This window comes from Sesamum indicum, linkage group LG3 (genome assembly GCF_000512975.1).
Source record: "Sesamum indicum cultivar Zhongzhi No. 13 linkage group LG3, S_indicum_v1.0, whole genome shotgun sequence".
Classification (NCBI taxonomy): domain Eukaryota; kingdom Viridiplantae; phylum Streptophyta; class Magnoliopsida; order Lamiales; family Pedaliaceae; genus Sesamum; species Sesamum indicum.
Window position 1 is genome coordinate 18,609,799 of NC_026147.1, and position 27,230 is coordinate 18,637,028.

Sequence of the window (27,230 nt, forward strand, 5' to 3'; positions counted from 1 at the left end):
TATACATATAAAATTATAAAATTATTTAAAAAGGTATTTATAATTTTACCAAATTTTAAAAGGATGGTTGTAATTACCCTAAATTTTACTAATAAAAGATCTATTTATTGGATTGTAAAAAAATAAAACACAATCTGTTTATTGAACGAATTAAAATTAAGAATTCTAAATTTATTTTTTTAAATTATAAAAAATTTATATATAATTACACTAACTATCCATAATGTTATTATAATATCACCACAAAGCCCGTTTTCCTATGTCAACCCAATAACGTTTGATATTTGCTATAGACATATATATACATACATACTATAAGAAAGAAGCACATTGCTCAAACACGCAGCCTCCGCCACCGTTGTGTCGCTGCGTTCTCCGGCCCACCCCACACTCCCTTCTGTACCCCGCAGCCTCCGCCACCGTTGTGTCGCTGCGTTCTCCGGCCCACTGTAGTTCGTTGAAGTCGGCTTATTTTCTCTGGATAGCGTGTAATTGCTTTGTGAAAGTGAAATTGCAAAGAAAAGATGAAGTTGGATGTGGACGCGCTGAGATACCTCTCCAAAGATGATTTCAGGGTTCTTACCGCCGTCGAGATGGGCATGCGGAATGTTTGTCTTTTCTCCTACAAATGTTTTTTTTTCCCAGTTTTTCCTATAGAATATCTACTACCATGATTTTGTTTACTGCTTAGATAATAAAATATGTTTCTTTTTTTAATGTGATTGGAGGGTTTAGCATGACATTGTACCGTCGGAGTTGATTGACAGAATCGCGTCCCTCAAGTGAGTTATTGGCTGGTTCATGTTTGATTTCTCATTTATTAACTTCGTTAGTTTCTGATTAAGTTTTAGTCTTGTGTTAAATATGCTGATCTTCTGTATGCGTTCACATGTAGGCATGGTGGCACCTATAAAGTTTTGAAGAATTTGCTTAAGCACAAACTCTTGCATCATGATTCTTCCAAATGTTAGTTCTCAACTCTTACTCTGTTATTTGTAGTTTGTAAGCAACTGTTGGAGGTTACTTTTGCTGCTATCTTTGTTGAGAATAGTACCATATATGTTATTGCTTAATGAGCACTTTTTCTTGTTAATTTGGTGGAAGTCCTTTGTTTCTAAATGTGATTTCTTGATCACGTAATTAATTCCTTTCATAAAGATGTATGAATAAATTTCCTTGATAATTCCCAGATTTTGAGTTGAGCTTTTCTTTCAGTTGCTGTTTATGTACTTCGAATAAATCTGAATGTAGCATACACTTGGTGTAGATGATGGTTTCCGGCTGACATATTTGGGCTATGACTTTCTTGCAATTAAGACATTGGTTAACCGTGGAGTTTTTGCTGCGGTTGGTCGTCAAATTGGTGTGGGAAAGGAATCTGGTATCATTGCCTTGCATCCATTTGATGTTTTCTTATATATTTTTTTCAGTCTGGAAATCATTCTTGATTTATGATCCTGTTTTCAAGATATTTTTGAGGTCGCTACGGAGGATGGCACAGTTCTTGCCATGAAGCTGCATAGGCTTGGTAGGGTATCTTTCAGGGCAGTCAAGTCTAAACGTGATTATTTGAGGCACCGTAGTAGCTATAATTGGCTGTACTTGTCACGGCTTGCTGCTCTCAAGGAGTTTGCATTTATGAAGGTTTGATTACTCTAGATATTCTTTTAGTTGAAACTTATTTGCATTGTTGGAAGTAAGAAAAAAAGTGCTATTGCTTGCATCAAATGATATTCTTTTAGTTGAAACTTATTTGCATTGTTGGAAGTAAGAAAAAAAGTGCTATTGCTTGCATCAAATCAGTCTTATTTGGGTTGGCTTCTCCTGGGCAGGCTTTGGACGAACACGGTTTTCCTGTTCCACATGCTGTGGATTGCAATCGGCATTGTGTCATCATGTCACTCATCCAAGGTTATCCGCTGTAAGTGTTAAGCACTGAATGCCTTGTGTATGCTACCATATAATGAAGGTTTTTGTTGTCATGTATATAGTAACTCGATCGCAGTCTAAGTAAAAAGTGACCACATAGATGTATGGCGAGTGAATTATTGTGATGGATGCTACTAAATTACCATTTCAAAGAACAAATACCTCATTTATATTTTCTAATCGTGGTCTATAATCTAGGAGAATGAGAATCTTGAGAGGGTGATTCTGATTTTGAAATAATATTCATGAGCGCTGGTTTGTACTTTGTAAATTACCTTAAAGGAGTATATGATCTTGTACCAAGTTGCTGTGGATGTTGACTGATAAAGGACTAGCATAGTGAAGTTTGTTCTGCAAAGATGTGGATGATAGAGCTAATATAGATACTCTAGATCTGTAATGATGTTGACAATAGCTTTCTGGAGTAGTGGTCTCCGAAACTGGAACTAGTGATTGCATGAGCATATTCTGAAACAATCCTGAAACCAAAATATAGTGGGGCTGAAATTGACTCTTGAATGAGGACAGGCAACTGCAGCGATGTGAATTAATATTATTTTAGGACCTAATCACTTGCATAGTGACTGTTTGATGCATTCAGATGGCTAAGTGTGCTCGGAAGTAGGGATGATACAGAACTGGTGAAGATCTCATCCCATGAATCACAAAATATCATTATTGTTTCTTGTTTTTGCTGGTTATCCAAGTAGAATTGACTGTTGATGTGTGGAGCATTTATTCTTAATTTGCTTAGGTGTTTGATGTGTCTCTCCGTGATTTCTCCTTCCAAACCAACCCCTTCTCCAAGGGAGAAATAAAATGAACGACAACTACTTGTTTTCTCTTGTCCAATAATTTCTACTGAGGTCTTCATGATGCTTGGATTCACACAGCATGTAAGATCCTGCTTCATGCAGTGTGCAGGTTAAGCAATTGCAAAACCCAGACACGGTCTTTGAAACAATCCTTGAACTTATTGTTCGCCTGGCAGAGCATGGACTTATTCACTGCGATTTCAATGAATTCAATATCATGGTACACTACTGAAGCACTTTCATAGCACATTCATTTGTTCTTTTGAATTTTATTATAGTCGATTCATAAGACCCAGTCTGCCTGGCTTTTTGGAACTGGTATAGTATCTTAATACATGCTCCTCTCTGTTGGCTAAGACTTTTTCTGTTGTTCTCAAGGCATCAGTTTTACACAATTTTTTCATGCATTATGGAATCTAATTTCCTTTTACCTATTTTCCTTTTTCTAGATTGATGAGGATGAGAAGGTTACAATGATTGATTTTCCGCAAATGGTTTCAGTTTCTCATCGAAACGCCAAGATGTATGATGTGCTCACCATCCACACTACCCTTTTATGCTAGTTGTTTATGCTAAGATTGGGGTGCATTCGTATGGGCATTTTATCTATATCTGAAACTAATTTCCCCATTTTCAGGTACTTTGATCGTGATGTTGAATGCATATTTAAGTTCTTTAGAAAGAGGTTAGTGGACTATTTCAAAACCAATTCTTGAGTTGTAACATGGAAAAATGAGTAAATGAGTATTTTCTGTTTTCTTTTTGTTCAGATAGTGCAATTTTTATCTCATGTTATTTGGCAACTTTTTAGAAGCATGACCAGTTAAATGTGTTGTATTGGCTCAATGGCATTGTGACCCACCAACATTTAAAGTGTGTTTGGCTAAGATTATCTAAAAGATCTTATAAGCTTATACATCTTATAACATGTTTTTCTAAGATGTCAAATTTTATTTTGAAAGCAAGTTCTTGAAGTGTTTGGGTAAGATAAGATACCAACTTATAAACTCTTTCTCTAAAAAAGTTTACCAAACAATTTGTAATATCTTATAAGCTTCAAATATGTTATAAGATAATTTAAAAAGCTTATAAGCTGACCCCAAACACCATCTTAGTTGTGCATTCATTGATAGATGTTATAAGATGGTTTGAAAAGCTTATAAGCTGACCCAAACACCATCGTAGTTGTGCATTCTAATTTGATAGAATCCAGTAATGCATGTAAGCATCCAATGATGACTGAAGTGCAAAGATTTTGGTCTACCTTATTAGTCAAGCTTGTCTTTGTGGTCTTTCCATCTTCTCAGGTGAAAGGCAATGACTTGTTTGATTTTTGTTGCTATGCTGTGAATCATATTTCTTAGTGCAACCAATATGGTTGACAAATTAATTTGGTTTAGAAGAAACATTTTTAATTCCTAATAAGTTGGTAATTATGTTGAATATATTGTTGAAAGTGGTTGCACCTTGTGAACCCTGAGTTTAGTATTCGGTGAAGAAGGATATTAAATATTCTCTCTGATCTTGTACAATGTAGTTCTTGCTTACAGATAGGAGTAGAAAGGAAGAGAAAGGAGAAGAGAGAAATATATTGTATTCAAACAATTGGAGTTAAATACGTCTTAGAATCCAAACATGGGCTTTATATATTCCTGATTATGAAATGCAAGTTCCATCCCTGTACATAATATGACTATGGTCCGTACTTTTTCTTCATTTTGGTATTTCAATTAGGTTCAACATCAATTCTGATGAAAATGAAGTTGAACATGACGATTCAGAAGTCCAATCTGATGAAGATTGCAGGCCTCAGTTCTCGGACATAAAGAAAGCTTCTGGTTTCCTGGACAAGGAACTTGAAGCAAGTGGTTTCACTAGAAAGGATCAAGATGATATAGAGAAGGTACAACTTTAGTCTTTCCTCTGTCAAGTGTCTCTTAAGAGGATGCTTTTTGCTATAAAGTAGCAACAAAAGTACATGTTTATCCTATACAATTTAAATTTCAATGCTTCGGACTACAGCATCCATTACTATAATATCTCCCACGCTGCTGTATAGCGTCATTGCATAAGTTAAAGCTTAAAGGCTTGCTTGTCCTATAACTATCTTGTTTGATGCAATAGAGTTGCCCTTCTTCCTGAGATTTATCAATAACAAATGGTGCTTCAGTAGACCTTTATGGAAGATGTGCAGTCCGTTGCTATGAATATACTGTTGAAATCAGCTAACTTACCTATATCATTGCTTACTGTATCTTTTTTCCTTTTAGTACTTTTGTTTGATTTCTTAATCTAAATTACAATGTGAATGTTTCCCCCTAAATAGCTCAATATATAAGGCTCAATGAACGTAGCTAGTCTAATAGTTGTCCTACAGGTTTCGGTTCTAAGTTCAAGGTCAATGCTGGAACTCTGCATGCTCTTTTCTGCTTCATTCAACCAGCTTTGGTCCTTGAAGCCACTTCTGAGACAACCCATATTATGATGGGATAATTGAAATTATGTTCTTCTGGGTATTTCTGACCTATATACTTCACATGGCATTTCTTTAGTAATTATATTGGACTAGAATCACCCTATATTTACTGAGTCTTATCTCAGCTAATTTCAGATTTTCATTTCTATTGTCATCATTGGTATTGGATTTCTACTTGTAGTTTTTTGTTAAGACAATAGGTTAAATTATCTGTCAAAAAATCCTGAGGTATGATATTTGAAATTTAAGGTTTTCACCTTTTCATATAAATGATATATTTCTGTAGTAGTGATTCTATGTCATAAATCATATTTTCTCTTTGGTGACTACGCAAACTCTACCATTTTCAATTGGAGTCATATAATTGTCACTGGTAGTATTGGCATGCTTCATGGAATTTGGTGCTAAAGCATGACGTTTTTGGCTGCTGAAATGGCTTCTATTTTGATCTTTATCATGCAGTTTGTTGATGGGGATGCCGAGGAAGATCCGGGATCTGATTCTGAAGAAACTGAAGATGAACAAGCAATTGTTGATCAGACAAATGATGACATTATAAAAAATTTTGAGTCCTTGAGTTTGGTTAGAGAGGTAAACATTCATACATTTTTCCTCAAAGACTGTCATTTTACGTTTCCTATGAAGACTTCGGGAGCAGTTGAAATTTGTAGATTGTAGACATCTCTTTATATTGTTTTCTGCTTGATGCGTGACAGGATTGAAATGATGCTTCAGAAATAATGAACTTTATAATTTAGAAAACTGTAACTAAGCGCCACCCATAATCATCCTCTTATAGAGCTCAATGTCATGATGACAACTATTGTACCTTTCAACTATACGAGGTTCTGGTCCTAATGAGAAGGTGAGAAAGGGAAGGAAATCAGCCGTGAATATGATACTTAAGGATGATGATCATAATAAAGTTCGACTTAACAATATCTACAAGGAAAAGGAAAAGAGAGTACAGAAGCATGCATTATGTCCTGGTATCCTAGGTTTTGTGGGTTGGGCAAATGGCTTCCCTCCTTGTGTTCTTTAACAGTTAGTCATCTGCAGCTGGCATCTCTTTATTTCTTATGGTCACCTGTATGCTAAGCTATTTGGTTATGTGTTAGACATTCTACCTACAGCACAAAAGAATCCATGAATAGCACCCGAGCTGCCACAAAATTTGGCAGTGGTGTCATTCAGAACAAGGCTGGATGAGTTTATTGATTGGGCCAAATTTCATTTTATATTAAAAAATTCACACCCCAAAGGTGTAATTCAGAAATTTATTACACATTCATGACAGAAGTGGAACTTACTCTTACAGACTTAATTCTGTCGTTATCAATTACTTTACAATGTTTTCCACGGGTTTGTTTTTTATTTTCTATGTTTAGAATTGTATCTTTCTCTCTTGAAAGAAAAAATTGGATTTGCAGGGAGAAGATGATTTGCCTGAAGGTAATTTGGAGAACCGTCAATATATTATGGATCAAGATACTTCAAAGGAACATAGCGGAAAAGGACATAAGCCCCACAAAAACAGACTTGAGCATGAGAATAATGCTGGGGATGAGGCACAGGTAAAGCGAGGGCATGATTCTGAAGAAGATGAGCAGACTGATGATGACCCTGAACTCGTAAAGCGTCTGAGTAAACAAAGACAACGGGCCATCCAAGCAGCCCGTGGTAGGAGGAAGGTTATAACTTCTAGAAACGCTTACAAGGACAAAGGTGGAAGGTCCTCTCACAATTCAAAGATCCAAAAACAATTAAGTAGCTGGTAAGTTATAACTAAGAGTGAAGGGAATTTTACAGAAATTGGTTACTGAATGGAGTCGGAGTCAATGAAGACTTATGTAAGGCTGCATTCACACTTCAACCAGCAGTGAGACTTGTGTGGATACTGCTCCAGTGGTGGCTGTCAAGTGAACCAGCAAAGATAATTATGCTTTATTGCGCTTCCCCTTGCTCACAGCCTACATATATACATGCCATGTAATATTTAATAGGTCTTCATATAGTTCCAGAGACGATGGGAGGAAGTATATCAGCGTGTTTGATTAAATTCTTATAAATTTTGTTTGCAGTTTCTACTAAATGTTGTCTTAGTGAGGCTTGAGTAATGCTTGCCACTCGTTGGAGGTGCCAGTTCCCTTTAGTATCTTTGTGTTTCGTAACAGGCATGGTGTGTTGAATCACGTACAAAAATGGAAAAGATAAAAGAAAGTAGAGATGTGAAGTCAGCTTGGGCTGGCCTTGTGAACCATGAGTTGTGGCCTGTGAGCGATCAATTTTGCATGTGAAGTTGCCTAGTTGACAGGTGCGTACCTTCAGTTGTGGTTGAATCATAAAATTTTGCTGGCTGATTGAATAATTATACAAACAATCACATACGGAAGATTTTAAATAAAGTTTCAAGTGCCATTCATCTCATGAATCATTATATTTTATTAGTCAACGTACTGTTGATAATATCTTGGAAAATGGCGGTTAAAGTACAATTACAAAGGAGTAAATGTAATGAAATGCCAGCATGGGATTATATAAGCTGAATCAATTCACTGGACTAGAGAAAAGATGTCCTCTGTTGGAGTTTCTTGTTTTCCCATTTGCATTTCTTGACTTACAATTGTCCTTGCTGTTGTCACATAAGAAATGATTTACTCAAACACTTATACTCAATTGAATATAGAAAAGAAAAAATCTCTCTAAATGAGAAAAGACTGAAGATTATTGATACAGCAACAAATCTTGAAAAAAAATTCTACTATCTGAAGCTGATTTCCTGAATTGGTATGAACCACACTATGATGGAGAATATGATATCAATATAAAATAAAATATAATTAAACAAATGCAAAATATTCTTCAATTAATGTAAAAGTTGTGAAGCAATAAGATACATATCAAAATTCTCGCTAAGTGTGTGTTTTTGACATAACGGGAGATACAACCTCTTTGGTCATTTTCACGAAGTTAAATGGCTAAAGAGAATTGATTCTTAGTACAATCCAAAAATGAAATCAGGTTGGAATAATTACAACTACTACAACTTCTTATCATTCATTTGGCAGCAGACTGTCTTAGTGCAACATTGCAACAACTGAGCAGTCAATCCATATGCCTCTTATCCTCCTTTTGTCAGGAGGCATTAACAGCATCCAAACAGTGAAAATCATGCACCCAAAGCAGCAGCAAATATATGGTCACGCCTACTTTCTACAAAATTTTGGCGAAATTCCTGAAATGTTCCTCTCTTTATTGCTTCTCTTACCACATGGAAGAATCCCAGATAGTGGTGAGTGTTATGACTGGATATATGGAAGAGACATCATGTTAGGAATACATTACCAGCAAATAATGCAACTGCCATGGGCAAGGAGTCAGTACTTACATTTGTAATAGAATCTGTGCCAACATCTCGTGCACGTTAAACAAGTGGTTTATGTACGCCTTTGTGTGATTCTGACGTGTGTAGCACTTGCATCCCTCTAGAATTGGTGATGTAAAAACAAATTAGAAGAAATATGAAAAGCATCTTTAAATGGTAACAATCAATTTCAACACTGCAGATGAATAAGTAATAACAGGAAAATCTAGCAGGACAAAGCAATAACTAGGGACACTCCTCCAGAAAGCCTCTTTCTAATAAACTCATCCAGTGGGACTCTAAACCAGATAAAATGTTAGGTTCTTGTTTCCTGCACCACAGCTGAGCACTCGTATAAAGTTCCATAATTGTACAGATCTCATAGTATATTAAGAGGCAACGGACTGTACGCAAATAAGATAATATCACCAAATGTTTGTTTCAGAACAAAGTAGACTTTGATGTGGCAATACTTGTTTCAGCATGCAGCACATGTCAACTATAGTGAGGACAGCTCAGACTTAGACAGGATATTAAAGAAACTAACATGTAAACAGTTGCTTTGAAATTGATCTTTGTGCCATTGTACCATCAGAACAACATTTCGTAATATCATCCCAAGGAAATGTAAGTGCGAAGCCTCCTAGTGTGAGATGGTAAATATATCTGTCAAACATTGTATCATTTCAGAGTTTTGCTTAAAATATAATAATAATGATGAGAATTATTATTCATATAAATAAAAAAAAACATAATTTGGGGGAGCAAAGGAGAGAGGAAATAGTGTTGCCAAGCTCCGATACATACGTGGAGTCAAATAGGTCAACGCCGGCAGCAACACCTTGCAAGACTTCCTCTGCAGAATAGCTAAGCAGATGAAGATCAATGACAGTCAAGGTCTAAAAACTAGAAAAAGGAGGGTCCATGCAAACAAATTATTCCATCATAACCAAAAGTGCAGGTGCCTAAGAGTCGATATGGTGGATCAAATACAACAAAGGTCTTATATGTTGGATCAAATACAAACCTGTGGACCTACTCAAGCTGCAAAACTTTGAGATGGAGAGATTCAAGGAAAGAGGCAAACAAATGGTAAATATAAGATTAGTGAATACCTGCAAGTCCAAGACCACATATTTGGCGTGGCTTTTCCTCCGGTACAAGAAAAGAAATGACTAAGCACATAAGAATATGCCAACTTATACAGATAAACAAATGCATTAATAAGAGTAGAACGTCACTAAAATAACAGTAGCATCATTTGAAGTAAATCAATTATCAATTAGGATCAATATGAATATCTTAGCAGATTTTATTTTTCCCTTTATCATACTACCCTGCATCAAAGCAATATGGTCAACCAGAGAACCTTACTTTCTTCAAGGGCTGTTCCTCTACAAATCTTCATCAAATAATATCATCTTTAACAGCTACTCTGTCTACCACTTAAAACACAATGCTTCCGGGCTTGGAATTTCTTTTCATGCAGTCTTACTGCTAGTTAACTTCACTTTTAATATCAGAAACAATGTATCAACAGTTTTTTGGTTTTGCCTTCTAGACATATATTTAAAATCTAATATGTAAACCACCCAAGGATGCAATTCATCAATTCCTCAAGATTTATGCCATGGGAATTTGCCGTAGGAACTTGCTAAACCCAAAGAAGAAATATTTACTGATACAGCCATGTTTTTAGCCAAGTGTAACTTTGCAACTCTAGTTAACATATTCAACCCTGTTGAAGAGAGAGTCGTTATGGTTCCCTGCAGTAATACATGTAACTTTCAATGTACTAATGCACAGCATCATCAATAGAATAGGCTTAACAAGGAAGTTTCACCAACTACACTAATACATGGATATACAAATATTAATATCTTTTTGAAACCCCAAGACACACACCAAAGATGAAAAATGCGATGCATATAGATTTTTGAAGTAGTTTAACCAGATTGCATCAAATTATAAGAGTGCAGTAAGAGATAGTAATGAAACTAAAGACCAAAACAACAAATATAAGCATGAGCAAAATTGAATCTATACTACGCCTTAAATATGGAAGTTGCCAATTTAATGTTTCCTTTACAGATTACACCATTTTTCTCTTGAAATTCTCCATCTCAAAAATCTGCAACACCTAATTTTTTACATGATACGTGACTTTGAGGGAATTTATTGATGATATGGACTTTTTATCCTATACATAATCTCGGAGGTTCACAGATATCATAAACCGCTTCTCTTGTGAAGCAATGCCTTTCTTTTAAATCGTACAACAGTAATGCAAAGAAGATATCAGCATGGGACTAATGACTTTCTACTGAAATAGCATTGAGAAGAGCAGGGCGTTCGTCCATACTCTCTCCAAGGCCAAACCCACCAATACAGAAACCTGCACAATCCAATCGGTCTGAGGATGGATAAAGAAAATGCTGTTTTTAGAAACAAAATGGTACTTAGAATCTACAATTTGCATTTTTCTTCAAAGATGAAAATATCAAACCTTTGTATGATGGATTTGTAAAGCTTATGGGCAAATATTTATAATTATGAAAACTAATAAAAATAAAAAAATATAATAGAAAATCATTAATAATATTAAAACTAATCATTTACCATACTAAATTATAATCATAAAACTCCAACCACGATATAATTACAAAATTCACATCAGCTACATATTTAACATACATCACATTAACAATTCACAACTATTGAATACCAAACACAAAAAGAAAATTCTATTGAACTGATTCGAGTGCCAAGAGCCCTTAATGAAGAAGTGACGTACAACAAAATGGATAATAATTAGACAAGCAGAAAATAATTAGAATACATAGAATTGACAAGAAATAAAATACAAGAAAAATAAAAAGTAGAGAGAAAAAGTACTACTTCAATTTCTCTATTTTTCAAATCATGTCACCAATTTTTACTTTCCTCTTTCTTCTCAATTTTCACATTCTAATATTGGTTCGGCCCTGGGAGGAACTATTGCAAATAACTAATCCCAAACACATTTTCCATTTTACCACATCTACTCGTAACGAAAAACCATCATCAGAATACATATTTTCATTTCCGATACAAGAACAAAAATTCACTTGTTTTCCGATACAAGAACAAAAATTCACTTGAAAACACTGAAAATTAAAAAGTGAATAAAAACAAAACCAAACAAGGGCAAATGACAGATTTTAAATGTGCTAATGATCTGCCCTGTTCCTGTTCCATATACAAATCTCTTTACTTTGGGGTCATGTTTCCCACATTTCCCAGTCCAAATTATCAGAGCATGATATATCAAGATGCCAGACTTTGTAATGATTTCAATTGCTTACTGTCACAGGGCAGTCAATAGACTCCTAACTCTCATACTGCAGTACCACATAGCATAAAGCTTTAACCAATTCATTCATGGTCACGTATTTCCAGAGTTCAAGCTTTAACCATGACTGCTGGTTAGTTAAAAATTATAAAACAATTGGCTCAGTGTTGCCAAACATCAGAACTCTTTTACTGTCTTAATCTAGGCACCAACAAAACAAGAACATCACACTGGTGCAACCTTTTAATTCTAAATTATGATAAAATGAAAAAGAGAAAAGCCAACATCAATATTGGAAACCTAACACAGTTGCATCCAAATCCTAACTTCGGAAAACAAATATGTTGGGAATCAACTAAAAAAGCATAATTATGTCGTCCACCATGAACTCTTTGATCGATATTAAATGACAGCTTAATCACAATCACATCAGTTGAAACAAAGGAAAAAACTTAAAGGCCAACACAAAACATATTTCTGTTTAGCTATACACAAGTTTCAAGCTTGGTTTCTATAAATAGATTTCAAGATACGGGTGAAATAAAGTTGAATCTGAAGCAGATGCAGAGGATCCTGAACATGTACAAAACACTGAATGCTAAATATAAGCAATTAATAGAATTTGCCTAGAGTGCCAACAAATTGAACAAACAAGGTAAGTTCTCATGAAATGCCACAAAGTTGTAAGAATCCTTTTCTCTTAGATTAAAATAAGGGATAATTACATTGAGACTCATTGATCTATAGTTTTTGTAATTATACAAAAGACAAGATGGTTTGTGTAGATAGACTATAGATCAGGGGGTGTAAATGTAATTATCCCTTAAAAGAATGGTATTTATGCGAACAATCTGATTTCACGCAAGTCAAAACTTGCAGTTTACATTTAGGTCTTGTCCTTGGATAAGTTGAGACCATAACAACGACTTTCAGGATTGGCTGCAAAAGCCAAACAATAATGGCGATCAGTTAGTTATTTGCCTGACCTTTCACAGGATATACCGTATCTGAAGCTCTTAACATCTTGAAAAGGAGACAAGAGCAACTTCATGTTTACAAAGCAATTGACACGAACTACAAAAGCATTCATCATCATAAAAAAAAAAAAAAAAAAAAAAAAAAAAGACAGAGAAAGAAGCAAACTTCAAAAGCTATAAGCTGAGAACAGAATTAACATCATATTAATGCATATACCCACTGAAAGAATACAGACAGAATGTCAGTTTTATTATTCATCCATGTCCCTAAGGGAGCTCACGGACTTCATACATAGCACACCCTGTAGGGAAGACATTAGTAATACTGATGCAAGACAAGAAAGATATGCAAACCGCTTACAGAAAACAGATAGCATGTGTTGTTCATAAGGAACCCCATCCACCGCCACCTGGAGTTAAAATCTGAAGAATTTCCCCAGCTTGCACCTCAACTGTGTTTTTCCCTCCGAGATATACCTTGCGTTTGTCCTTAGTAATAAGGTAATTAGCTCCTCTAGCTCCATCTTTTCCGCCCTTTAGCCCTCTTGGGGCAAGTACACGCCTTTCCGATAGAATACTAACAACAACAGGGCGTCTGAATTCTATTTCCCTAACAATTCCATCACCTCCTCTATGAACTCCAGCACCGCCACTGTTCTCCCTTAATCCAAATCTATGTAATAGAACTGGATATCTCTGCTCAAATATCTCAGGATCAGTCATACGAGTATTAGTCATGTGGCACTGCACCCCACTAGTACCAGTCCAGCTGGGGCCAGCACCACTTCCACCTCCAATTGTCTCATAGTAGCCAAAAGTATCATCCCCAAAGGTTAAATTATTCATGCAACCCTGTGAACAAGCACAAGCTTGAAAGGCTGTAAGAACAACATCAGTTATCCTTTGTGATGTTAAAACATTACCACCAACCACCGCAGCCTTATCACTTGGAGAGAGAAAACAACCTGGAGGAATATATATCTTTACAGGAGCCAAGCATCCCTGATTAAGAGGAATATCAACATTCACCAAACAGCGCAGACAGTAAATGACAGCAGCAGCTGTAACTGCCTCAGGGGAATTCCAATTCCCATAAACTTCTGGGCTTGTCCCAGAAAAATCAAAAAGTGCTTCTCCTGACTGCCCATCAATTGTGAGTTTCAAATGTATGATGGACCCATCATCCATGGAATCTTCTTCTTCAATGATCACCGAATCTCCTTCAACTTTAGCAGACTCAGAGGAAACTTTAGCAGCAACAGACTTGAGCATTTCTCTCACTGCACCTTCAGCATTAACCTGGACATGTTTCATGTATGACTGAACAGTTTCCAGACCATATTGCTCAATAAGCTCCTTAATAAGTGAAATCCCTCTTTGGTTTGCAGCTATTTGTGCATGCAGATCTGATAAATTATCTTGAAGCCTGCGTGTCCCAGGGATCTTATGAGCTGATTCATCAGCAGATGGAAATAGGAGAAGTTGGCTGATACCTTCTTCTTGAAAGTCCCCCTTTTCCACAAGCTTGAATGCTTTGATTGCGGCTCCTTCCTCCCATATGGACTTCGAGAATGGCGGCATGCTTCCAGGAGTAATTCCTCCAATCTCTGCATGATGCCCTCTACTTGCAACAAAGAATACCAGTTTCCCCTTATCAAAAACAGGAGTAACAACAGTTATATCTGGCAGATGGCTGCCTCCAGCACAAGGATGATTTGTAACAAGAACATCGCCTTCATTCAAATTGTCACCCCAGTAATTCAGTTGCCACCTGACTGTGCTGGACATAGCCCCTAAATGCACAGGAACATGAGGAGCATTTGCAACTAGACCACCATCAGGACCAAAAAGAGCACAAGAGAAATCCAATCTTTCTTTAATATTTGTTGATATTGAAGTTCGCTGTAGGGTGCGTCCCATCTGTTCAGCTATCCCCATAAATCTATGATTGAATATCGAGAGTTGCACAACATCTGCAACTTCTTTTGCTACTTGCACTACATTATGGATTGACTCTATCTCAATCTTTATGTTGCCATATTTTGTAATAATAGCCTTACAGCTAGGTTCTACTATGACAGTACTATTACCATTCATGATTACAGCAGGACCACAGATGACATGACCATATACCAAATTTTCCAGCCTGAACAGAGGTGTATCGTGCCAGCCATTCCCAAAATAAACCTTATATCGACCTTCAATTTTTGGTGTCCCTGAACCAGGCTCTAGAGCTTGGGGCTTAAGTATGTTAGTGACTCCAATACCACGAACTCTCACATCACATATCAGGATATTCCTGTTTTGGAGTTTAAATCCATATTCCTGTTGAAATAAGTTAACAAACTCAACAGCGTAATCTCCTCTAGATCCATTTTCATTTATAGGGCACTTTACCATAATTGCAGTGTCTGTTCCCTCATATCTTAGATTTAGATATGTTTCAGTTGTAATATTTTCCTCTTTAAAACCTTGCACTAGCAGCTTCTTTTTTACACGTTTCAATAGAGTTGCTTCTCTGTTAGAGGCCTCCAACACAGATTCAGGACCATAAACAGCAGAATATGGTTCCTGTTCTTCCTCCACAACATCTGCCATTCCCATCCCATATGCACTTAAAATCCCACAAAACTTGTGAATTAGTACCTCTTTCATGCCCAAGGATCTGGCAATAGCACAGGCATGTTGGGGTCCAGCACCTCCAAAGCAAGCAAGAGCATGATTCTTTGTCTCGTGACCTTTCATCTCAGTCAATTGTCGAATAGGGCGGCACATGGTCTCATTTGCAACATTAACAAATCCCTGAGCAATTTCCTCCACCGTCATATCCTTTGCTGCTGGATCCTGATTCTTTCTGTAGAAATTGATTTGTTTTGCAAGTTTCTCAAACTCAACTCTAGTTGCATTGATATCTAATGGCTGATCTTCACTTGGGCCAAAGATTGACGGGAAATAATCAGGAATGACATATCCTAGGATAAGATTTGCATCGGTAACAGCCAGTTCCCCTCCCTTACGATAACAAACAGGTCCTGGATGGGCACCAACTGATTCTGGACCCACCCTGAAAGCTCCAAATTGGAATTTTAGTTTTGATCCACCGCCAGCAGCTACTGTGTTAATCTCAAGCTGAGGTGCTTGAATTATTGCTCCAGAAATTTGGGTTTCTATAACATGTTCATAACTGCCAGCATAACGGCTCACATCAGTAGATGTACCACCCATGTCAAAGCCAATAAGGGGCTTTTCTGTCTCAAGCCCAAAGAGTGTCTGTGAGTATCCAACAACTCCACCTGCAGGACCAGATAAAACAGCTTTATGACCAGAAAATCTACTTTCTGGGGCCAATCCACCATCTGATTGCATAAACAAAACATTCAGTTTAGATAGACCCTCATCAAACTTAGATATAAATCCTTTTAAATACTCTTTAATAACTGGAGTCAGGTAGGCGTCCACGCATGCGGTGAAACCCCGAGGGACAGCTCGAACCATGGGAGTCAAAGCAGACGACAAAGACACGTGTTTAAATCCCAAACTCATTGCCAACTTTTCAACTGATATCTCATGGTGTGGGTAAGTGTATGAATGTAGTAAAACTACCGCTAAGCAGGTAATGCCTTTTTCCAGTAGACCCTTGAGCAAAGGTTTTAAAGCTTCCTCATTAAGTGGCTTCACAACCCTGACAAGCTCACCTGAAATACCCTGAACTATTGATGCAGAAGAATCTACCTTTACGTCCTTGGCAAGAACAAGCTCAACTCTCTCATCAATTTCCACAACCTCTTCATAAAGATTTGATGGTTTTGATACAGTGAGGTCAAAGATATTTGGGCGGGCCTGGTTACCAATCTGCAGCAAATCCTTGAAGCCTTGGGTCACACAGAGTGCAATTTTTTCCCCTTTCCTTTCTAACAATGCATTTGTTGCCACTGTTGTTCCCATCCTTACCCATTCAATCTTATCCGTGGGGACCTTTGAACTTCGAGGAATCTTTTGTCCAGTAAATTCTTCTAGAATCCTTCTAATTCCTTCTACTGGGGCATCATCATAGTTAGCTGGGTCTACAGACAGCAGCTTCATTACTCGCCCTTCAGATCTACCAGGAATTTCGGCATACACATCAGTGAATGTGCCCCCTCTATCAATGCAAAATCTGAGCTTCCCTCCATCGACACTCCCCATTAGTTATCACCTGAGAAATAATAGTATACAAAAGATTTAAGCAAGCTTGTTGGTCTATCCCAGGATGACTTTCAGGTATAGCAGCCTGTCAAATGTAAAAGAGAAATAAAGGGAGAGAATATACACTACAACTAAGAATCAAATTCTCAAGCGTATATGATGCTGCACATGGATGTTTGTCTGCATGTCTAGGGATTAGGGAATTATAGATTATCAAAAAGCAAAATAACATAACATGAAAAGTCCTTGAATCTCCATACAACACAGGATAAACTACACATATAGGCACTCTGGAACTATAGAAGAAATGATTTAGATGTCAAAACTATGGCAAAGCCACAAGATTGACAATGAAAGAAACATTATACCTAGCTAAGTCTAGCTTATAAAACATTTCCAGCTCTAGTGGTGCTAGTTAAGTACCAGAACACCTACACATGATCTCTGTATCATTTGAGCCCTATAAGCCCCAAAGCCATTCTTAGTTTGTACCATTGAATTCTTCACCTCCTATTTATAAACCTAATCCAGTAAAAATGTCATAAAAATTTACATAAAAACCTTTAAGCGAATTAAGCTAGTACTAAACCTCACATCAAAGCTAATAAGCATGACTGAGTTTCAAATCCCTGAAAATCCAAATCACAATTTTTTTTATGATATCTTGCATAGTTTTATTGGTCTGAATTCATGTGAAGTAGCTCCATGTAAATTCAACTTTATTTCTCCACCTTATTCTCTTTTTCCCCCTTGCCAATGTTTTCTTTACAGAGCCATTATGCTAATTTTTCTTCGTTTGTTTTCTCCTCTTTTTTCCCATCCTTTCCCTCTTTCTTTTCTACACTGTTTATTTCCTTCTTAATTGTTAAATTTTTTCTTTGTCCTTCTTAATTGTTCAATTTTTTTTTCTTTTTCCTTCTTAATGGTTCAATTCATCTTTCACTATTCTCTCGAACCACTTTCTGTTCTGTGTTTATGGTTGCAGAGGTCACAACAGCTACCTACCTCACTTACAGAGTGATGCCCTCAAATAAATGCAGAGATCACACGCCCGAAGTCCAAAGGACTCCTAAACAACATGTAAATGAGTAGAAATAATGATATGTGAATAAATGCATACCTGCGAAGAGAAGAAGCTGAGTGCACAGGCATAAAATTTTAGCACCACACTTAAAATTATTAAGCCTCAATTGCTATGGAATTGACTGAATAGTTCTGCTTATAAAACAAATGAACAACCCTTATGGAAACGTTTCAGAAGTTTCATCTGGGATTTATTAAATGGGCCTTTCATATATAATAATGGTAAAAGGAAAGAACATGCAAAAGTGTAATACGTTCTTAGTTCCTGGGAAAGTTCAATGAAGCTCTCCTACAATTATTGCCAATAACTGTATGTTGACAAAATGTGGTCAATTGAATACTGTATAGTATTAATACAATATTCAGCGCCAAAAGTAAGTAAACAACCGAGCCTCCCCATCCCACTCCAATCCCGATACCTAATGTAAAATGAAGACGAAGAACAAGGTCCGAATAGGCACAGCATAGAAACTACAGAAGTATTTGAGGGCATCACTCTACCATTTGAACATACAAAATCCATGTACCATAAAATTGAGTAAAAGGGCCATGAATTCTCAATAACATAAGCCGAAGTTCTACTCAACGCCACGAAATTTTTTGGTCGATTCTATTTCAAGCGTATCAGCATAGAGAGAAACAAACATACACAGAGCACGAAGTAGCCATCCAATTTATACAGATAATACCGAGTATGACGACTTTCGACCCAAAACATATGATGGGAAAAACATGAAAACTCTAACAGCAGTTCCACAGCCAAAATCTTCTATCCGGTGAGGACTATATACAAACTAATTGATATCCCATTATCAAGGACTGAATTAAAGAAGAAAATTGAGTGTTAGGGTACCTGAAAATATATGAAAATGGAAAAGGAGATTGGGAATGATAGCGAGGGCCCGCAATTGGGTTGTCAACTGAGGCGGGAGTGTCTCGACTCTTGAGAGATCCAGAAAGGTTTTGATTCTCCACGTAATTATTATAAGAATAATTACCATCACTCCCACAACTTTGTCATAATTATAAATATTTTTTTATAATATAAAAAATTAATATAATACTTCTAAATTTTGTTTTTATCAGCTGCCATTGAAACAAAAGGAAATCACTTCCGGGCCGGGGGAGTTCCGCCGAGAGCTTTTTCGGTGATTAAAGGCTATCATCAATTGGCACCACAAGGCCACGAGCTGTCTGTCTTATTCCTCTGTATCTTTCCGTCTTGTTGTGGTCTATGTTGAATTGTTGATGTCTGATTAAAACAAGACTTTGCCGGACCATTCCAGTCTCTCCCTCTATCCAATCAGTGATGCTGTCTTTGTCTAACCTTCGTGCTTCTTTTTAAACTTCCTTTCGTCTCGCATAATTAACTTGATACTTACTATCTAATGAATATTAATAGTTAAATTTTATGAAATTTGATATTATTAATAAAAAATTAAATAAAAGTTCATATTTACCATCGATTAACTTATTACATGTCAAATAAATATTTTTATTATTAAATTATTTTTATACATTCACACCTTAATAGATGTGAGGAGATATAACTTCGTTATTATAAGGATAGTTCAATTACAAAAGATTTATTTGACCTGCAATAAGCCAATTGAGTGTAAATATTAAAATTTATTCATATTTTAATATCAACAAATTTAGTGAATTTTAACTGACGAATAATCTATTTATTATACAAAAACAGACATATTTTCCCAACTCATCAAATTAAATAGAGAGCTAGTACATGGAGATCATCGAAATATTTTCCCAACTCATCAAAATAATAGTCATAAAAAATTCTGAGCGTTTAGTTTTACCGTGTATATGATTTCTCCAAATAGTATAGTCTTATTAATGGGAGGCTAAACATTTATCTCATCCAAGAGAGAAAGAAAAATTTTAATACTTTTTTAATAAAAGTTCAGGTTTTTGTTCAATTTATTTGTCCAAAACTTTATTAAATCTCTATTTTGGAGTGCTTTTTACGTCCTAAAGTATGAAAAGATCTTCTTAAGTTTATAAAATATTTTAATATACTTTTCAAAAACTAGCAACTATCACGCGTATAAAAAAATTACTATTAAATAGAAAATTAATCTTTAAAATTAAACATTTGTATGTTTTGTTCACTTATTATTATACATGATTTTAATTAAAATCATTAATTCAGAAGGAAAAATACTAAACTATAAAAGACTATCCGGTGTTATCACAAAAATATTTAGTTAAAAGCTTAAATCCTTATTTTGGATTTTTGATACGTAACATTGATTTAATAGGAATTGATTACTTTTTGTTTGCATTTTTTTTTATGTTCGATGTTATTTTATTACTCCATATTATATTTTGAATTTTTTATATTTAAAATTATTAATTTTTAATGATGTTAATAATTGTTTTGGATTTAATAAAATATATCCGAAGAATCAGTTCTTATATTGTGAGATCCCATATATGTTAATCATATTTTACCATAAATTATTTGAAGTGCATTTTAATTTTTTTTTCATGATACTATTTACATACTTATTTAATTTCATACTTTCACATTTTCGTATACAAAATATTATATTTTACCTTTGTGTTGTTACTTTTGATTTCATAATTTAAATTTCATTCTTGGTTTTATTCTTAGGAGTCTATTTCGTGTCATCTATTCTTGTTTCATAATATATCTTGTTATTATGCTCTTTTTATATTATAAAACAGAGTTAATAAGATTTTTGTACTGTACTTTTCAGAGATTTGCACTTTTGATAACTTACTTTCACCTTCAGTACTTTACTTTTTGAGATAGTAGCAGTTTTGGTTCTAAAATTTTTTCATTGGGAGCATTTTAGGTGCTATAATTTTTAAGGAAAGTAGAAATAGTACCACCATTGTTCATTGGTCAACCCCAATTTGCTTTCAAAATAAAATTAAGTCTTTATAAATCCATATCTTGTTTTGATTATCTTGTTAATGGATTTTTCAAACATTCGATTTTACGAATTTCCTCCAACTACACTATTGCAACAGATGATTCTCAAGTACTTGGTTCATTCGACAATAAACAATAAGACTCTATTAAGTTGAGTGCTCTGCAGAATGAACTTTTGGGACCATCAAAATAATGAAGGTATTAAAAAAAAAAACACTTTGATGCCATCCCAAGTCACTGGACACTGATCATCTTCATGAGATGAATGCACAACAATCAATTTTGTTAATATTGCTGGAGCTCCAAGGATGAAGTGCTTCTCCATGCCGGTAAATATATGCTTATTTCATTTGTTACTTTTCAAGTAATCAGTAGATACACCTTTGACAATAGAGAATAGGAGTGTAAACACATATTTATAGTAGTACAGAATAGGTATAAATTGTCTATTACTTGAGAACTGCCGGATTTGTTGCATTGCATTGTAGCCTTCAAGATAGAGTCGGCCAGGTGTTGTAGAGCTCATACGCGCTCATAAGATAGACTTGCCTGATTTGGCTCATAAACCAGCGGTGTGTCTGCATATTTCCATGTGCTTTTCATGAAAACATTTCTCTCTCCCTTAACCGCATCAGCCAAATCACTGAGTTCAGTCATCTCTTCTTGTGTTAACTTCACAGATAAAGCTCCAATATTTTCATTGAAATGTTCAACCTTGGTGGTACCAGGTATGGGGGACACATCATCTCCTTGGTGATGAACCCAAGCCAATGATAGTTGAGATGGGGTGCACCCTTTCCTTGCAGCCATTTCACTAATTCGTTCATATACCACCTTGTTACTTTCAAAATTTTCAGGCTGGAACCTTGGGAAAACCTACAAAAATTTTGACATACTTTATTAGCATACAAATGAAACCAGTGTTGGTATCATCTTGGTTAAGTAACAACATTCGTCCATACAAAATCGTTCATGCAAAATACTCTTGGAACAACAGCCTCATGAACCATAAGGAACAAAGATATTTGGACCATCTGAAGGGGCCCCTGCCTTTACCATGTCCATGAAAACTTGAACAAGTAACTTTGTTACAGCATAACATCGAACACACATGAATTAATGACCAGTCAAGAATTGGACCTGAACATCAAATGGCCAATCAAGAAACACCAGATAGTGCAGCATCACCTAGATGTCAATCCTAACTCCAATTGAGATCATGATGACCATCAACTAAATAATTGGAAAGTGTACAACATATAGCTGAGAGTTGCAGTGAACTGATTTCATATAGCTGAGAGTTGCAGGGAACTAACTCAAATCAGACAGTTATAATAAAGGGAGCCTAATACCAACCTAATAAGAGCTTTCGTACAACTTAAATTATGATTCGATTTGCTATGCATTTCTTGTATGACAAATAGATCTATCATCCTTTTCAGGTATGGTATGTTGAGATCTTTGTGTCCATCAAGAAAAAATGACTAGTGGTTTCTTTGACATCCACAACAGATCCTCCAGAGTTCTACTAGTGGTTCTTCTCAGAATAGCTAATTAGATTTATAAGGAGAAACTCTCTTTAAAGCGAAAGACTGCATTAATCGGTCATTAATATTGGAGTCGCATAAATTTACACCTTCATATTCTTTTAACTCTGTCTATCTTATCAATTGATGAGAAGTCACAGCCTTATCTCTATAAAGTGGAAAATTGCAAGTTATACTGACTCCCCTGTTACATAGTCAAAATACAGAAACCACCCTTCTTGTGAAGTTTGAACATTTACACTGATACATCCTATCAGTCAAAATCAGGGCCTGGAAGACTAGAATGACTTATTTGGCACTCCATTGAGAGCCAAAAAATAGTGACCAAAATGATACAAAGAGTGAAGACACCCTACAATAAAAGATAATACTTGCGACAAGTATCAAATGACAATCTTAAAGATATAATTACCTTTGCCTTAACCCTCAACCAATTTCTGACGCAAAAATATTTTAGCTCGGCAACTTAAAAAAATTGAAGGTGAACAAACTGAAGAAGTTAGGAATAGGCACCGGCGCAAGTGAGATTAAGCAAATAAATGAAGAAAAAGAGTTACTTAATATGCACAAAAATTGAATTCTTGTCTTCTGAGTGGACTTACAAAAGTGCTGATATGCACCAACCTTACGACTGTCACCCTCTACCAGATTCTGTACCAACTTGGGACCTGATGAAAGGAAACCCTTACCAAGTGGAGTGTATGGAACGATCCCAATACCAAGTTCCCTGAAATCATATGAAAAGCAAACACAGAATATTACTATTTTCTCAAAACATATAAATTGGAGAAAGCTTCCTACCTGCATGTAGGAATTAGTTCTTCTTCCACATCTCTTGCCCACAATGACCATTCGATCTGAATAGCAGCTATAGGATGAACAGTGTGAGCCCTTTTGAGTGTTGAAACAGAGGGCTCCGAGAGGCCAACATACTTTATTTTCCCTTCTTCAACCAATTTCTTTAGTTCTCCCATCTTGGCAAGGATGAGACAATATAAGATATAGTAATAACCCCAATAGAAACCAAGAGAATGGGCACGGAATAGAGAAACCAAATATGACTACATACTTGAACCACCAAATATATTTACAAGTTGTCTCACTGATAGATACAGTTCCATTCTGTACTACACTATCCTTATGCATGAGTTGTATGTATAGAGCTGAACTTGTTTGAGAAGTGGGAACCACTAACAAAAATTGAGATCATAGAGCAGTGGGAAAAGAAACAACCAGGTTCATGTCCCACAATCTGATACTGTACTTGTCAATCACAAACTGAATGTTTTTCCAAATACATTTGAGGTCAGCTAGTCTTGTTAATCAGTTCCTATATATAACACAAATGATAAAGTATCACAGGCATCAGAAAGCATAATATTTGTTTCCAGAAAATCAGAGGATGAAACCAAGTAATGAAAACACCACTCCTTGCATTACACAATCACAAAAATGGCAGCATTATTCTTGTGAACAGAGCTGCAATTCAGACAGAACTCATAATTAGAATAACTTGGGTCTAATTAAACTATATTTCCATAGAAATGGTTTACTCTCTCTACAAAATTTTCAGCCGCGGTTGCAATAAGAAAACTTAGATTGTTATTTATACAGAAATATGCTCTCGATCTCTGTTTTTGTATCTTTCTTCCCCACATCATACATATATATAGACACCATATACACAGGAAAGAACAAAGATCCATAAAATCTACAGTTGTTGGTGATTTTGGTGTCTGCTACATTGCGAGATCTTCATCTTTCAAGTAAAACTAAACTTTGATCAGTCGGATCATAACTTTTCAAAGAAAAAAGACAAGGAAAATGCAAAACTATCTTCAGAAGTAAACAATCTTAATCAGAAGCACATACAGCAGCTTGTAGACTAAAATTACAAGTACACCTTAGTCACAGAATATACAATCAAGCATAACACTGAATGCAGTTCCAGAATAACGTTTCTGTTGAAGAGTACTCACCGTGACTTCAATGGGTACACGAGTGTCAATCCGATGAGCATAATAGAGATCAATGCAGTCAACATCAAGGCGCTTCAAGCTTGCCTCACATGCAGTCCTCACATATGCCGGTTCGCCATGTACTTCCATCTTTCCATCCTTCAGTATTACCCCAAACTTGGTAGCTATTTGCACTTTTTCTCTCATGCCTCCTTTCATAGCCTGCACTGGTTACAACTACTAGTAAGTCAGAGTTTGAGTTCACATAGTCAAACCACAAGTACATTAGAGAGGAAATCATATATTTTAAGGCAAATTATGCTTTGCTAAGAAAGAAACTAAGTAAAAGCTGTAAATACACTCTAAAACAGGAACATTCATCAGGTAAAACTGAACTAAAATGACAATCAGTAAGCAAAACTGCCACTCCAAATACGGAACAGAGTTTGGTATTTCAGTTTACTGATACTTTTTTGAAGATATTGCTATAAAAATTTAACTAAACCATAGTTGCATTTGCTATTTGCTATTTTTTTAGTTTTGATTATTTAGAAAAATAACCAAAATATACAGTAAAAGCATAAATATAAAGAATATAAAATATTGAAATACAGAACAAATATGAATTAGTACAGCATTTTATAAGGCTTAGTATACTGAAAAACGAAAAATTAAAACCGAGTTGAAGACTCAAATTGTGAATGTACGCATAAGAGAGCCATGTGAGCTGAAATGAAGCTTTGAAACACGTCCACTAATAAGCTGTGAATGGGTATGGTAAAGTGCAAGTTGTAATACTCCCTCGTTTCTTATACGACGACTATGATTAGCCACTTAATTATATTTGTTAATTTATCAAAAAGAACCACCTCACTCCCACTGGCAGATTAATGAATTAATCGTGAGGAAGTCAATTAAAATAGAAAATACATTACCAGTAATCTCGAGCAAATTTATCAGGTGATTAAAATAGAAAATACATTACCAGTAATCTCGAGCAAATTATATCAACCTGATAAATTTGAAAAGGAAGGTCAAATCTCTTCATTAGTCCATCATCTTTACTTTCCATCTTATTGTTCTCTTACCTCTCAATGCATTATAATAGTCCACCATCTTTTATATGTTCCCTTACAATTAATATCAAATTAAGCATATATACTCAATGAATTCGTCATGAAATTGTAGCAACAATTAAACAAACTAACATAACATAGTAAATAGGCTAATATGTAAAACCAAAAGTTACAATATGTATATTAGTGCAGGATTATAAGCTTCACTCCGTTCTCGTGACAAAATAACTGACCCTTTCGCTTGGATGCTTAGAATTCAATCTTTACAACTTCACGAAAAACCCTTCTCAATTATGGATATATAATACTCATTCAACTTGATAAATAATCTATACATGAAAAAGGAAGATTTTCTAAGTCAAATTCAAAAGCTTCAACCTCACTACTAAACATTCAGTAAAAGCATTTCTAGTTGCTAAATAGGAAGCGAAGGAGAGTAGCAGGAAAACAAACCTTTCCGAGGAGAATCTCATTGGTATGAGGACCATAGACGTCGGAGGTGTCGAGAAATGTGACGCCGGAGTTGATAGCGTGGTGGATGAGTTCGATCATTTCGGGCTCGGGCTTTCGCGGGGCGTAGCTGGTTGACATGCCCAGACACCCCAACCCTTGTTTCGACACCTCAAGGCCCTGAGAACCCAGCTTGATTCTCGGCACATTCACTCCCGTTTGAGACGCAATGATTTTGAACTGAATTGTAACTGATGAACGAAAAGAGAAACGGGGAAGGCAGTTAAGTGGCGGAGAGAGTAGAAAGTTGTGTTTCGACATGTATTGTATGGCCATTGCGCGTAAATGAACAAACAACACGTGCTTCCTTTACCCAAATATATATTGTACTAGCACGTGCTTATTTACAAATTAAATAAAATAAAAGGATGCTAGCGCATACCACGGGCTGCGTACGAATTAGGACAAAATGCATAAAACTCCTCTATGTTTTAAAAAGTTTGCAAAAAGTACCTCCCTGTTTTCAGAATAGGCTAAAATCTCCCTCCTGTTTTGTTTTAGTCACCAAAAAACCCCTATTCTGTCAGCAACTAACGGGAAGTGAAGAAGACGCGCGTCTGCTGCGTTTGATGGTCTTTTTCTTCGATTTAGGTTGATATTTAATAATTTTTTGGACCAAAATACCCTCCATGGGTCTATATAACACAGAAAGGGGTTTTTTGTTTGTTTTGTGTATTTCTTTTGTCATTTCTCACCTTAAAAAATAAATTAAATTTTGACATATTAAATTTAAATTGAAATATTAAATTAAATTATATTTAAATTCAAATAATTTTGTAATTATTAATTATTAAATCTAACTATTATTTTTAATTAATTAAAATATATATTTAATTACAATAATTATTATTATAATTACTATTAATTAGCCAAAATATTTAATTATATAATTATCTAAAATATTATTAATTAACTAAAATATATTTTAACTAATATAATTAAAATTAATTAAAAAATTAAAAAAAAAAAGAAAATTTGGTATTTCGCCCATTTTCGCCGGAAACTTCGAAACAAGTTTCCGGCGCCGTCCGGAAGAATTTCCGACTCCCAATGGTACCA

The 27,230-nt window shown here is 35.5% G+C and overlaps 3 protein-coding genes across 9 annotated transcripts; 1 reads left to right on the plus strand and 2 right to left on the minus strand.

The window, feature by feature from the left end:
* LOC105158769 (serine/threonine-protein kinase rio2-like) lies at positions 307–7,337 on the plus strand. Its single transcript, XM_011075627.2, has 12 exons — positions 307–608; positions 736–782; positions 896–966; positions 1,268–1,381; positions 1,469–1,644; positions 1,833–1,921; positions 2,847–2,964; positions 3,194–3,267; positions 3,382–3,429; positions 4,479–4,647; positions 5,683–5,811; positions 6,651–7,337. Exons 1-12 carry the CDS (start codon positions 525–527, stop codon positions 6,996–6,998), a joined length of 1,467 nt encoding a protein of 488 aa, XP_011073929.1. The 5' UTR covers positions 307–524; the 3' UTR covers positions 6,999–7,337.
* Positions 13,075–19,462, minus strand: LOC105158770 (5-oxoprolinase). Of its 5 annotated transcripts, none has more exons than XM_020692856.1 (2): positions 19,014–19,462; positions 13,075–17,087 (listed from the first exon to the last, which is right to left on the minus strand). In XM_020692856.1, the coding sequence occupies exon 2, from the start codon at positions 17,075–17,077 to the stop codon at positions 13,277–13,279; it is 3,801 nt and encodes a 1,266-aa protein (XP_020548515.1). In that variant the 5' UTR covers positions 17,078–17,087; positions 19,014–19,462; the 3' UTR covers positions 13,075–13,276. The 5 variants fall into 5 exon arrangements, with proteins under 5 accessions (XP_020548515.1, XP_020548518.1, XP_020548516.1 ...); XM_020692859.1 differs by having other exon boundaries at positions 13,075–17,162; XM_020692857.1 differs by lacking the exon at positions 19,014–19,462 and adding an exon at positions 18,850–18,995.
* On the minus strand, positions 21,340–26,466 carry LOC105158771 (auxin-induced protein PCNT115-like). Of its 3 annotated transcripts, none has more exons than XM_011075630.2 (5): positions 26,115–26,464; positions 24,607–24,807; positions 23,429–23,601; positions 23,252–23,354; positions 21,340–21,956 (listed from the first exon to the last, which is right to left on the minus strand). In XM_011075630.2, exons 1-5 carry the CDS (start codon positions 26,445–26,447, stop codon positions 21,603–21,605), a joined length of 1,164 nt encoding a protein of 387 aa, XP_011073932.2. In that variant the 5' UTR covers positions 26,448–26,464; the 3' UTR covers positions 21,340–21,602. The 3 variants fall into 3 exon arrangements, with proteins under 3 accessions (XP_011073932.2, XP_011073934.2, XP_011073933.2); XM_011075632.2 differs by having other exon boundaries at positions 21,792–21,956; positions 23,230–23,354; positions 26,115–26,465; XM_011075631.2 differs by having other exon boundaries at positions 21,835–21,956; positions 23,040–23,354; positions 26,115–26,466.

Excerpts from the sequence above, each read along its gene's own strand:
- LOC105158770 (XM_020692856.1), bottom strand. The coding sequence starts at position 17,077 with ATGGGGAGTGTCGATGGAGGGAAGCTCAGATTTTGCATTGATAGAGGG.
- LOC105158769 (XM_011075627.2), top strand. The coding sequence starts at position 525 with ATGAAGTTGGATGTGGACGCGCTGAGATACCTCTCCAAAGATGATTTC. Across the intron at positions 3,268-3,381 it reads TCTCATCGAAACGCCAAGAT|GTACTTTGATCGTGATGTTG; the intron begins GTATGATGTGCT and ends CCCCATTTTCAG. Across the intron at positions 5,812-6,650 it reads CCTTGAGTTTGGTTAGAGAG|GGAGAAGATGATTTGCCTGA; the intron begins GTAAACATTCAT and ends TTGGATTTGCAG.
- LOC105158771 (XM_011075630.2), bottom strand. The coding sequence starts at position 26,447 with ATGGCCATACAATACATGTCGAAACACAACTTTCTACTCTCTCCGCCA. Across the intron at positions 24,808-26,114 it reads ATGAGATTCTCCTCGGAAAG|GCTATGAAAGGAGGCATGAG; the intron begins GTTTGTTTTCCT and ends TAACCAGTGCAG. Across the intron at positions 23,355-23,428 it reads GAACTAATTCCTACATGCAG|GGAACTTGGTATTGGGATCG; the intron begins GTAGGAAGCTTT and ends ATATGATTTCAG.